Below are 12,320 nucleotides of genomic sequence, written 5' to 3' on the forward strand. Positions count from 1 at the left end.
AAATCATTCTGATCAAAACTAAAATTTGAGGTTCACAATGGAATTATGGTATGAAGAATCTGGAAAATTTTGTTTAAGATACATTCGCCAGTTTGGGAGGAATTGCGGATTGGTAGAACGGGGTCTGGAGGTAATAATCATAGTATGAAAGAGCAATGTCTTTGTTTTGTATGCGCAGCCCCAGAAATCATTCTGATCAAAATTAAAGATAGGATGTTCTCAGTAGAATTATGGCGTGAAAAATCTTGAAAATTTTGTTTGAAATACATTCGCCAGTTTGGGAGGAATTGCGGATTGGTGGAACGGGGTCCGGAGGTAATAATCATAATATGAAAGAGCAATGTCTTTGTTTTGTATGCGCAACCCCAGAAATCATTCTGATCAAAACTAAAATTTGAGGTTCACAATGGAATTATGGTATGAAGAATCTGGAAAATTTGGTTTTAAATACATTCGCAAGTTTGGTAAGAATTGCAGATTGGTGGAAGGGGTGGGAAGGTAATAACGATAATATGAAAGAGCAATGTCCATGTTTTGTATGAGAAACCACAGAAATCATTCTGATAAAAAAAATCTGAAGTTTATAACAGCATTTCTGTGTCCTGAAGAATCATTCTGTAAAAGATTGATTGAATCCTTTAACTAGTATAGGAGGAATTGCGGTTGGGATGTTATAATCGTAATATGAAAGTCTATGGTTTTTCTTTTATTCGAGACCACAGAAACCATTCTGATCAAAAAGTAAAATATGAGGTATACAATACAATTATGGCATGAAGACTCTGTAAAGGTTTAATTGAAATCAATCAGGGTTTAGAAGGAATTGCAATATTTGCTCCCTAAATAAAAATAGTTTGAAATCGAAAAAGTCATGTTTTTTGTGTTGGGATACTTAGAAATCGTTCTGATCAAGAGGCATAATATGGGATGAACAAGTATTACAAAATAACGAATTCATTCGTCGGTATCAAAAAGAGCTGCATCGATAAACAGACGGGTACACCGGTCACTATATTTACCCCACTTCATTGCGCGGTGTTATAAAACATCACCGTGTCATAATCGTCCATATTTTTCTATGGTCCGAAATCGTCAATAGACTCATTATAGGAGAAATTCCCATGTTGTGAATATTTAAACAACATTTTCGAGATCGTGTAATTTAAAACATAGATAGAAAGAGGAAAACTATACACAGCAATACGTATGACCAGAAAAGATCTACAAATAAATTGACATGACCGAATCCTTAAAAGGTGCTGACATTGTGCTTAAAAGATTTTTTAACCCATGATTATGTTTTGTTTTGTATAAAGAAAACTATATAATAATAGATAAAGAGAAACTGCAGGTGACAACAAAGATTATCAAAGCCAGATGTACAAATGGTTTCAAATGTTCTCCAACTGGTGGAAGAGTATCCCATCTGATAACAATTATATTTTCTAGTGTTCACAACATTGTCATATGTTTTGTTTGTTTTCCATATAGTATAACGTTTTTGAATTTTATACATTCTACTTCTTGTCTTGTGTAACACACATTTGAAATGTTCTTGTTTGTATTAGGAAACGGATTTATTATTAAGTCATAGATTTTGTATCAAATTACTTAAAACCTTTACTAAATTCTCCCATATATACAAAGATTTGGTTGCAAGATCGGTTGTACATGTAGAAAACTTACTTCAAACGAAATAGCACATCCTAAATGTTACGGTAATATTGTAAAACGATCCCGGAAATTGAGATACGATCCGGGATAAACTTATCGATGCTTTAAATAAACTTAATCTAAAAGGTTACATATTCAACACTGTAATTACATCTTTAAATAATGTTTTTATTGGTATGAATATTGATTTTGTTATCAGTAAATTAAAACCATAGTAAATAGTACAAATGTGTATTTTCACAATAAATCAATCTGTTGATACCTATAGTTTAGTATTGCACAAGGTCGTGTTTTCTCTGACTATTGATGTCATCTTTACCCTAAATCCATTGAATGTGTGCGGCTATATTTTAGTCTTAGATACATGATTTTTCATTTGTTGTTATTTGCTTTGAACAAGCTGTCGATAACTGCGAGTACTCTCATATCTTATGAGAGTACTTAATGTATTTTTGTTGTTATGATGTATAAGTACCCGTCCACGTCCACTTTGTGTTTTGTTAGATGTATTTCTATTTGTATCCATCTGATGAGTTAAGCTTTTTTTCACTGTTTTTCTTTATAGTTTTTTCTTATGTTGCACTGCTACACCACTGTCCCAGGTTAAGGGGAGCGCTCAATAACATGTTTAACCCCATCACATTCTATGTGCCTTTCCCAAGTCATCAAGTCAGGAGCCTGTAGTTTATGGTCATGTCTGTCATATGTGTTTTTCGTAAAATGTTTTGTTATACATTAGGCCGTTAGTTTTCCCTGTTGAAATGTTTAAGGTTTTCATGTCGGGGACTTTTATAGCTGCCCATACGGTATGGGTTTTTTTTCACATTGTTGAAGGTCGTAAGGCTAACATCCACTTCTTTTGAATTTTGGTAGATAGTTGTCTCATTAGCTATCATACCACATTTCCTGATTCTTAATCTAATATAAGCTTACAGATCCTGTTAATCATTCATTTGTACTAATATGTTAATGTCAAATTGTGCATATTGATTAATGTGTATTTGGAAAAAAAAATTATTTGCATTAACAATCACAGTTAGTTTTAAAAAGATGGCTGGTCGTGTTTAAGCTATTAATCGAGTCAGAATCTTGAGAGCGTCTAGTTAATCTAACTATCGCAATCCGTGAATATCTCACAATTAACCACGATTGACCAATAACAAATTCAATAGTGAATATACGCGAATTGTATTTCTTAATACATCAAAAACAAAAAATGAGAATACCACATTTTCATTTTTCATAAACCTTTGTCATTAATACATGTTAAGAAAACTTCAAATATCAATAGTCAAGCCTGATAGTCAAATATGCAAACAAGCAGACTATCAACATGATCAAAGATGGGAATGAAAACATTACGAATGGTATGTTTTCTAAATAAAAAGAGACTATTTGCATGGACTTCGAAAAAAATCTTCTTGTATGCATGCATTATTTGTACTTGTTCTATAAGCTGCGATATCAATAGAATATGGGAATAAATTTTTAAGTTGTATTTATTCATGTTATTATCAAATACATGAGCTTTATTACTTTGAACAAACGACACATGTTAGTGGGTAATTGTTTATATAGGGTGGACATTTCAGAGCTCCACATTTGCTGACAACCTCATAGAACAGTTTACCATAATGTTGATCAACACCTCCAATAATATACTCTGGGTTTATGTCAACGCACACATAAGCCGAAGCGGCTGCATGACTATGGAATCCTGACGCTAAATATCCATGATATTCTACCTTCCAGCCACTGTGACATGTATTCTTACCAGGAATCATTATTACAGATGAAGCACGATTAGTTCTACAAAGAGCACAAGGAACATCCTCGTCATTAGAATTGGAAGCAAAAAAGTTTGAATCAAATTCTCCACCGTACATCCGACCATAGTCTCCCCCACTAGTCTTTACATAGTTAGGGTCGGGTGGTAAACAGACATATTCAGCAGCTGCACCTGAATCGCTATAAATGCCACCACCGACATAGCCTGCGATAAAAGAAAATTAAACATATTCATATTTTGCCATTGTGTTTGTCTGTTTTTATTAGACTTACATATATTATTTTTAAAATAATTTCGTATGTAATGTTCCAAATTAGACTTTCACTTATACAAAATTTTAAATCTTTTTTAGACATAAATTTTGATTTTTAAACTAGTTTTATCGATTTTCCTGAGGTGCCGAAAAACAGTTTCTATTTGAACCCATTTTATTAGAATTCCACTGTATCAATCAGAACGAAATGCAATGTTTTAAGAAATGATTTAAATTTGTATCCATATACTATTGGTGAAACAATAAATGTTTTAAAAGGACGTATTTTCTGTATAAAGTCAATTATATGTAGACTTTTGAAGCCATAACTTTCTATTGCTTTAAATAAGCAAATAAAAGATCCGATCACTCTATCAATACAGAACGACATGTTTTTGAAGCTTTAGAAAAACTTTTGGCGACAACTTATTATTCGTTATAGAAAAAAAAAGTACTTAAGATATATGTAATTTTCTCCCTACCCAATATACCCCTATTACTTATTATGATATGGACCGGACATTGTTATTGAATCTAACTCAATGGGATTGGATTAAGTTCTTTAAATTAGTGTACCTTCAAACTGGTTTATTTTTTATACATATCAAGGTGAGAATTGCCACTTCTGATATTTTAACAAAATTTTCATAATATAGAGTAGATAGATTATTATTTAATACTCTATTCTGGAGATGAGAGTGAAGGTTTACAATTCAGACGTTTTATTTCTTTAAACAAGTCATTTTAGAAGAAAATTGCCGAAATACATTTTACGCACGGCTACGCCCGGTAAAAATATTGTTTATCTTATAGAAAAGCTATATTTTTCAGTCTCTTTATAAATCTTATATTTACAATTGATAACAAACAAAAGTAGTCCGTAAACAGTGTCAAATAAGTACGATCTGTCTATTTTGGACATTAAAATTCAATACGATAGTGTAAGAGTCAATTTCATCTACCTCGCAAAATGTTGTTAGGCTTTATAATTATATTTTCTTTCCCTACCTGAATAAACCAATTCTGTGTTATTATTTGGACACTGCGTTCTCCCCCATCTTGTATATGTTGTTCCAATGCCTGGAATATATTTCATTGTTACTCCAGAGGTTGAAACTATTTATTGAAACTTATTGCACCCAATACCATAGTTTATGAACAGGGCACTCGTCTCTCAAATAATATATAGACCGAAGCATAAATAAGAATCATACTATTTTTGGAGATGACCAAACTATCCGTCAACTGCAATTTTAAATGCGTTTTATTCAAACATCATAAACACTACAAGTACGTTAACGAAATTGTCCAAACTTTGAATACATAGAGCCATAACAAAAATGAATATGTTTGTTTTCCCTAACCCTGCATATCCAGAAAATCTTTTATTGTCCTGATATGATTTCTTTTGTTTAATCAGATAAGCATGAAGACTAGAAAACATCGGAAACATCAATTTCTCTTTGCGTAAAAAAAAGAAAATGTCTTCCTACCTACCCACTGTCTTTATCTTTGTGAAGGGTTTGGGCAAACCAAAATATTTTAAGTGTGGCCTAGAGAATATAACAAAACAATATTATGTTTGAAATATTTGATGATTTTTAAACCTTCGATCCAAACAAATAGGTGCAAATGTTATGGACTATATAATGATGAAACTCCTAATTTTCTGAAAGAATGATACAATTATCCAAAATGCTTAGATTATTGTGTCAAGGTTATACATATGCTAATCATATACATGAAATAAACTTTCCTACGCAACAAATTTACTAATTTCAATTTAATAAAAAAAAATATAATATATCAAAAATGGGGTTCACAAAAATGTCATAAACTGCTAATTATAAATGTTTTAATTCTTGACCGGAACAATAAATTATTCAAAACTATCCAAATAAATTACTCTTTGGATAACAAATTGTTAAGTAAAAAATCAGATAATTGAAAGTTAATTTGTGAATTTGGACGGAACAGATGTAAAAAAAAAACTACCACGAGGGAAACACCAGTAATGTGATAGAAGAGGAATTGCATTTGCTTTTCGGTTGTTAACTAAACAAAAGAGTTAGAAATCCATATTTTCAACAATTAAAAAAGATTTAGATAAACTGATATCCATAAAGGAAAAAATCATGGAAATTCATAACCAGAAAAGTGTTTTACTTTTCATGTAACATTTTATGTTCTGTTAATGTACATACCTATACCAATCTTCTTTTATTTGGCGAAATTTGTCAACATCAATTTGATTTACTAGTATTTGAATTTCCATACTTAAAATATATAAGACTAGAGCTTAGTAGAGCCTTTATTTCATATACGAGCCTTGTGCAACAAAAATGTATTTTTAAACCAAAAAAAGCCTAATAAACCTCATATTATGCAATAATGATCAGCAACCATTCTTGTCTAGGAAATTAACCCATTAGAAGAATTTTACAACCCGACAAATCTCCTGTTTTTTGGGAATATTCACAGTCATCAGGTATGTTACACGTTCGTGAAGTCACAAAAAGAAAATGAAAGGAAAGAAAGAAAATGTGTGATCATCATTGAAATTAGTTCAAATCTATGACTAAACAAATCTAGTATTTTAACCCCCCCCCCCCCACCTTTTCCTCCCCATGACTACAACATTAATCAGGTTGGACAGTTCATTGACATTTTCAAATTAAAATATGATTGTTACATGTTAAAAATATATTCCAGTGTATTCATGGGGTTGGTTTTGCAGAATGTTTATTTACAAAAAAAGACAAAGGAAGTCCCTGCATAAGTCTCTATGTAAGACAATCAAGTTACAGTGACTTGACTGATAGTGTTGCTATCCACCAATTGCAATTCATTCAAAATTTTGACCAAATTGCAATTTGTTTTATTAAACCAAATTGTTCAACTGGTCAGAAATTTGAACAAATTGTTCAGTCTAAATGTGAAAGTGCAAGGTGATAAAATAAATCATACTTACAATCCTATAAGACTTTAACTCCACTGTGTTGATGTTATTTTTAAATTAGTTTATCAATCTGTATAGTTATATTATAGCTATTACCATACTAAAGGTGAACTGTTTTATTTGTAATTGCTATAAAAATGTCCAAACTAAGCTTTTATATAGTTTTTCTTTCAAAATGTATTCTATATTTATAAGAATCACACATTATATGAATAAAAACATCATATTCAGTAAAATATTTGTAAAATTGCAATATATTTGTAGGAAGGGGAGATAATCTTTTTTGGTTTCAAAAAGTCTTTAATGGCTATAATATAACATATATGATATAATATAATTATACCAATTGCAACTCATTCAAAATTTTGACCAAATTGCAATTCGTTTTATTAATCCAAATTGTTCAGCTGGTCAAAAATTTGAACAAATTGTTCAGTCAAAATGTGAAAGTGCAAGGTGATAAAATAAAATATACTTACAATCCTATAAGCCTTTAACTCCACTGTATTGATATGCTATATCATATATGTTATATTATAGCCATTACCATACTAAAGGTCAACTATTTTATTTTGAATTGCTATAAAAATGTCCAAACTAAGCTTTTATATAGTTTTTCTTTCGAAAAGGATTTTATATTTATAAGAATCATATATCATTTAAAATAATACATCATATATTCAGTAAACTATGTGTGAAATAACAATATGCTATTGATAAGTTTCCTTGGGGAAATAACCTAAAATACTATTCTTTTACTATTCTTTTGAATAAAGACTTTTTGAAACCAAAAAAGATTATCTCCCCTTCCTACAAATATATTGCAATTTTACAAAAATTTTACTGAATATGATGTTTTTATTCATATAATGTGTGATTCTAATGAATATAGAATACATTTTGAAAGAAAAACTATATAAAAGCTTAGTTTGGACATTTTTATAGCAATTACAAATAAAACAGTTCACCTTTAGTATGGTAATAGCTATAATATAACTATACAGATTGATAAACTAATTTAAAATTAACATCAACACAGTGGAGTTAAAGTCTTATAGGATCTTAGCACTGAAAATGTATATGATCAACCCTTATTTTGTAAACCAAATGTGTTGTTCGATGGAAAAACTGTTATATGGTATGATTTTATAAATGCTGGAATTGTTCAAGTAAAAGATATATGTTATGAAGTTATAGAGGGTTTTTTACCAGAAATGGCTATAGTTGAGATGATACAAAATGTAACTAATCATTGTGATATTAACAGTATTGTAAAAAGATATAATACTTTAAAAGTTGTATTGCCTAAAGAATGGACAGAAATTATTCATAAAAATATTCATAGGAGAAATGTTTCTCGCTCTATAAATATTAATGTCATTTTCAAAGATAAATTGTCAGAGTTTTCTATGTGTTCGACAAAAGAACTGTATTTGTTACTTACTAGTAAACTATGTCAGCATCCTATTTGCTATAAAAAGTGGACAGAAGTTTTTGAGATTGAAGAGAATGATCTTTGTAAAGTATGGAAAAACGTTAATTTCTATTGGAAACCATCTATTTTAATGGATCTAGATTTCAAAATAGCACATTATTGTATTTTCACAAATTCTAAACTTATGACTATGAAACTTATAAATTACAATGTATGTGATGTATGTGAAAAAGAAGTAGAAAATATCACTCATTTATTTCTATTATGTTCTGAATTAGTAGAATTTCATCTGTTTATGCAACAGAAGTTGTCAGTTTTATTTGATAATGTTGATTCTGACAAAATTGATAATTTAGTGTATGAAGAGGTATTTATGTTTGGTTTATTTGGATCTATCAAAGGCGTAAATGTAAGTTTTGTCAATTTCATGTTATCTGTAGCGAGATATTGTATCTTCAGAAGAAGGAATTTACTTAAAAATTTAAACAGTAATGTTGATCTTATTAGACTATTTAAATACACTGTAAAACATTATATAACTTACCTGTATGAATATTTGTGTGATGCAAAATGTATGAGAAATGTTTTTGAGAAACACTTTTTAAAAAATAATATTCTGGTACAAGAAACCGAAGGTGTCATAACATTTAATTTCTAATTATTGTGCTGATTATATATATGTGATTATACTTAAAACATTGCTTTGTGATAATTTTGTGTAATATGTAATATATCTGTTGTATATATATGTTGAAGAATTGAATAAAGATAAAAAAAGTCTTATAGGATTGTAAGTATGATTTATTTAATCACCTTGCACTTTCACATTTAGACTGAACAATTTGTTCAAACTTCTGACCAGTTGAACAATTTGGTTTAATAAAACAAATTGCAATTTGGTCAAAATTTTGAATGAATTGCAAGTGGTGGATAGCAACACTATCAGTCAAGTCACTGTAATTAAAATTATTGAATCTACTTTCTAATATATGTCCTTACATAATCCAATGGTCATAACATATAACAGTTAATATGAATTTAAAAATATCTATCTTTATGTGTGTACTAATTTTAATTATGCAATAAACAGAAATTCGGTCGTGTGGCAAAGTGTTCATTTAACGAATATCAGCAACAGATCGAGAATAAATAGTAGCACATTGATATAAAATCTTACTTTGAGAATGTTTGATAGTATCTTGCAACTGTTTAATTCTTAGTTCCTGTTGGTTGATTGAGGTCTGCTGTTGCTGAATCATTAATGACTGTTGCTGAATCGTTATTGACTGTTGTAGCACGGTACTATTGAGTACCACCATGACATTCTCCAATCGGTTTAACCGGTTCACTAGTACATCTGGGTCATTAAGCAATAACCTCTTTTCTTCTGCGAGGACTACTGTATAAACCTTAAAAGAAAGAAAATAAATTAACCAAACAATCATGATTAGATGTCTGGGTTTGAATGACACAACTTAAATTCCTTATCGTTCAAGCTAAAAAGGTCAGGAAAGGTTTACCGTTTATGATAACGACACGTTCCAACATCACGATGTGTACATGTATATGACATTTTATAACGGAACATATACCAGTTTCGAACTTCTTGATTTTTTTAGTGGAATTACGAAATACAAATAAAACAAAACGAAAAAGGGAAAATATCCTCAGTGAATTTCTATCATTTGCGACATAAGGATGGATCTGGTAGCCCCTGCTATCCCACAGTTTCTTACCTTACTGTAGACTGAGAATCTACGCGAGCAAATGTCATCACCAAGTAGGCCCCATCAAAAATAGACAAAACAATCCCCCTTGAAACATGTCTGTTAATACGTGCGTCCTTACGGTAGCCAGTTTGTATATTTCGTCCTATCTGCCAGAATAGCAAAAATCTATGTTTGAAATCAGTCATATTTGTCAAATTATATTCGTTGGCTTTTATATCTAAAGAATTATAAAAAAAAACACAGTAGACTTAATTCAAGTACTGTGAACAAAGTAAGGTCAGTACTTTGGTAAGGGAAACCCAAAAAATTGTTTACACCAAAAAACATTTTGTTGAAAACAATCACCTGACGTATAGTACCAGCATAATATGTGCATAGAAGGTGCACAAAAGCATTATGTCATAAAAAATAATCATATTATGAAACGGCATGGTCAATGTTTTAAATGGGAAACCCCATAAATCGCTCGGTTCAAAAAGTAAAACAGGAGGTCGAATTGCATTATTTCATTAAGACTTTGGGAAAAGTTTGTTTGGAAACTATTCACTAGCTCGGGTGGAATAACGGATTTTAGGGGCAATTATGACCCAAACAATTTCAAAATTTTCAACGAATAATTTTAGAAAGGTTTGTTATAATTCAAAAAGGAAAGTCCTTAGTCAAATGTCAAAATCAAAATTAAGCTCAAGTACATCAAAAGAATGGATTTACCTACATCAGGTACACTCAAAGCTGAATATGTGAAAGCAAAGGAAGTATAAGAACCTAAACATTTGAAAAGCTAAATCTCCAAGAAGAATCTTAAAAAACAGCCAAAACCATATAAGGTCAACTTTGCCTGAAAGAGCTGAAACCTTAGTTTCTAACAATTTCAAAATTTATTAGCGGACGGACAATTTTAGAAAGGTTTGATGGTGAAATTGTATCCCATCTGATAACAATCATTATTTCAGCTCTTTTACGGATCTTATTATTACATTGTATTATTAATATAATATATAAAGGCAACAGTTGTATACCGCTGTTCAAAACTCATAAATCCATGGACAAAAAACAAAATCGGGGTAACAAACTAAAACTGAGGGAAACGCATTAAATATAAGAGGAGAACAATGACACAACACTAAAATGCAACACATACAGAAACGGACCAAGCACCAGACAAAATCCTACGAGAACAACAAACATAACATCACAACCAAATACACGAATATGGGACAGACATGCACCGCGACACGTCTTATAGTAATGTGAATTCACACTCAAAAATAAGAGAAAACAAACGACACAACGGAAACACAACGTTAAAATGTAATACACACAGAAACGAACTATAATATAACAATGGCCATATTCCTGACTAGGTACAGGACATTTTTAAAGGAAAAGTTAAAAGTTAGAAAAATATTAAAAGAAACATTAATACAGTGTATATAAAGTGCGAATCCAGCTAGTTCATTTTTACTGTTATATGCGGGTATGTCTATTGTAGAATAAAGGATCATGGGAAAACTGTATTTGTTTATGTTTTGAAAATATCAAGTTAAGTGATTTGAAGATAAGTTTTAACATATTTTCATTGTGATATGTCTTTATAATATACAAACATAGCATTAAAGTTCAAATAAGTGTTATAAAAGCATCATAATATAGCATATCGATTATTGAAAGCGATCCATTTTAGCTATAGATGCGATGAATTATCACTGTTAGTGCAGTTATTATTAATGTAGAATTTTCAAAGATGCGAGGAATTTTTATTGTAGAATTATGTGATAAATGCACTTGCAACAAACGAAAAAACTTAGTTGATGACTTTAGGATTTATGATACATGTATTTTCAAATTGAAATACAAACTCCTCATTCATTCTTCATCAAATATATAGCTTTTCAAACTTGTAACAAAAGCGATTCTCAAAATGAAAAATTCTAGATCCGCGAATGGATACTACCGCAGAGGTAAAACCATACACATTTGGGTTATTGTACACGAAATGATTGCCACAATTCATTTTTGTTGATTTTAGACCCTTTGGAACTCTCTGTGGGCTGTTTCAGCAACTAGACAAAAAATCCCCAAACTAGATACACGGTTAGATTCAGCATGTCAACGAATCCCAAATATCTATATTAAAGGACTTTTGTCTTTAAATTTGGACCCCTCAAAATTGAAAAAGGGACCAAAAATATAAAAAAAATGCATGCATCGGATACATTTGTTATTGAAGGCATGACTGTAACAATAGGATTGATATACACAAATATCTTATTCTGGGGGTCTCATTGGGGGGGGGGGGGTTCTGATCCCGGATCCCGCTTACTGTTTTGGCAGATTCCCGTATTCCGCTTATTGTTTTGGCAGATTCCTGTGTCCCGCCAGACTTCATTTCTCGTTTTTCACGACACAATCATTTGACTTTCACCTGTCACGCTTGCAAAAAATCGGCAATCCGGCGTCACGCTTATACCCAAATGCGA

The 12,320-nt window shown here is 30.7% G+C and overlaps 1 protein-coding gene across 1 annotated transcript; it reads right to left on the minus strand.

Annotated features, from left to right (window-relative positions):
* Window positions 1-3,180: 3,180 nt before the first annotated feature.
* On the minus strand, window positions 3,181-9,586 carry LOC139486018 (uncharacterized). The gene is made up of 3 exons (XM_071270712.1): window positions 9,288-9,586; window positions 4,725-4,796; window positions 3,181-3,667 (listed from the first exon to the last, which is right to left on the minus strand). Exons 1-3 carry the CDS (start codon window positions 9,553-9,555, stop codon window positions 3,207-3,209), a joined length of 801 nt encoding a protein of 266 aa, XP_071126813.1. The 5' UTR covers window positions 9,556-9,586; the 3' UTR covers window positions 3,181-3,206.
* Between the last annotated feature and the right edge of the window lie 2,734 nt (window positions 9,587-12,320).

The sequence above is a fragment of the Mytilus edulis genome, chromosome 8, assembly GCF_963676685.1.
Source record: "Mytilus edulis chromosome 8, xbMytEdul2.2, whole genome shotgun sequence".
Lineage (NCBI taxonomy): Eukaryota > Metazoa > Mollusca > Bivalvia > Mytilida > Mytilidae > Mytilus > Mytilus edulis.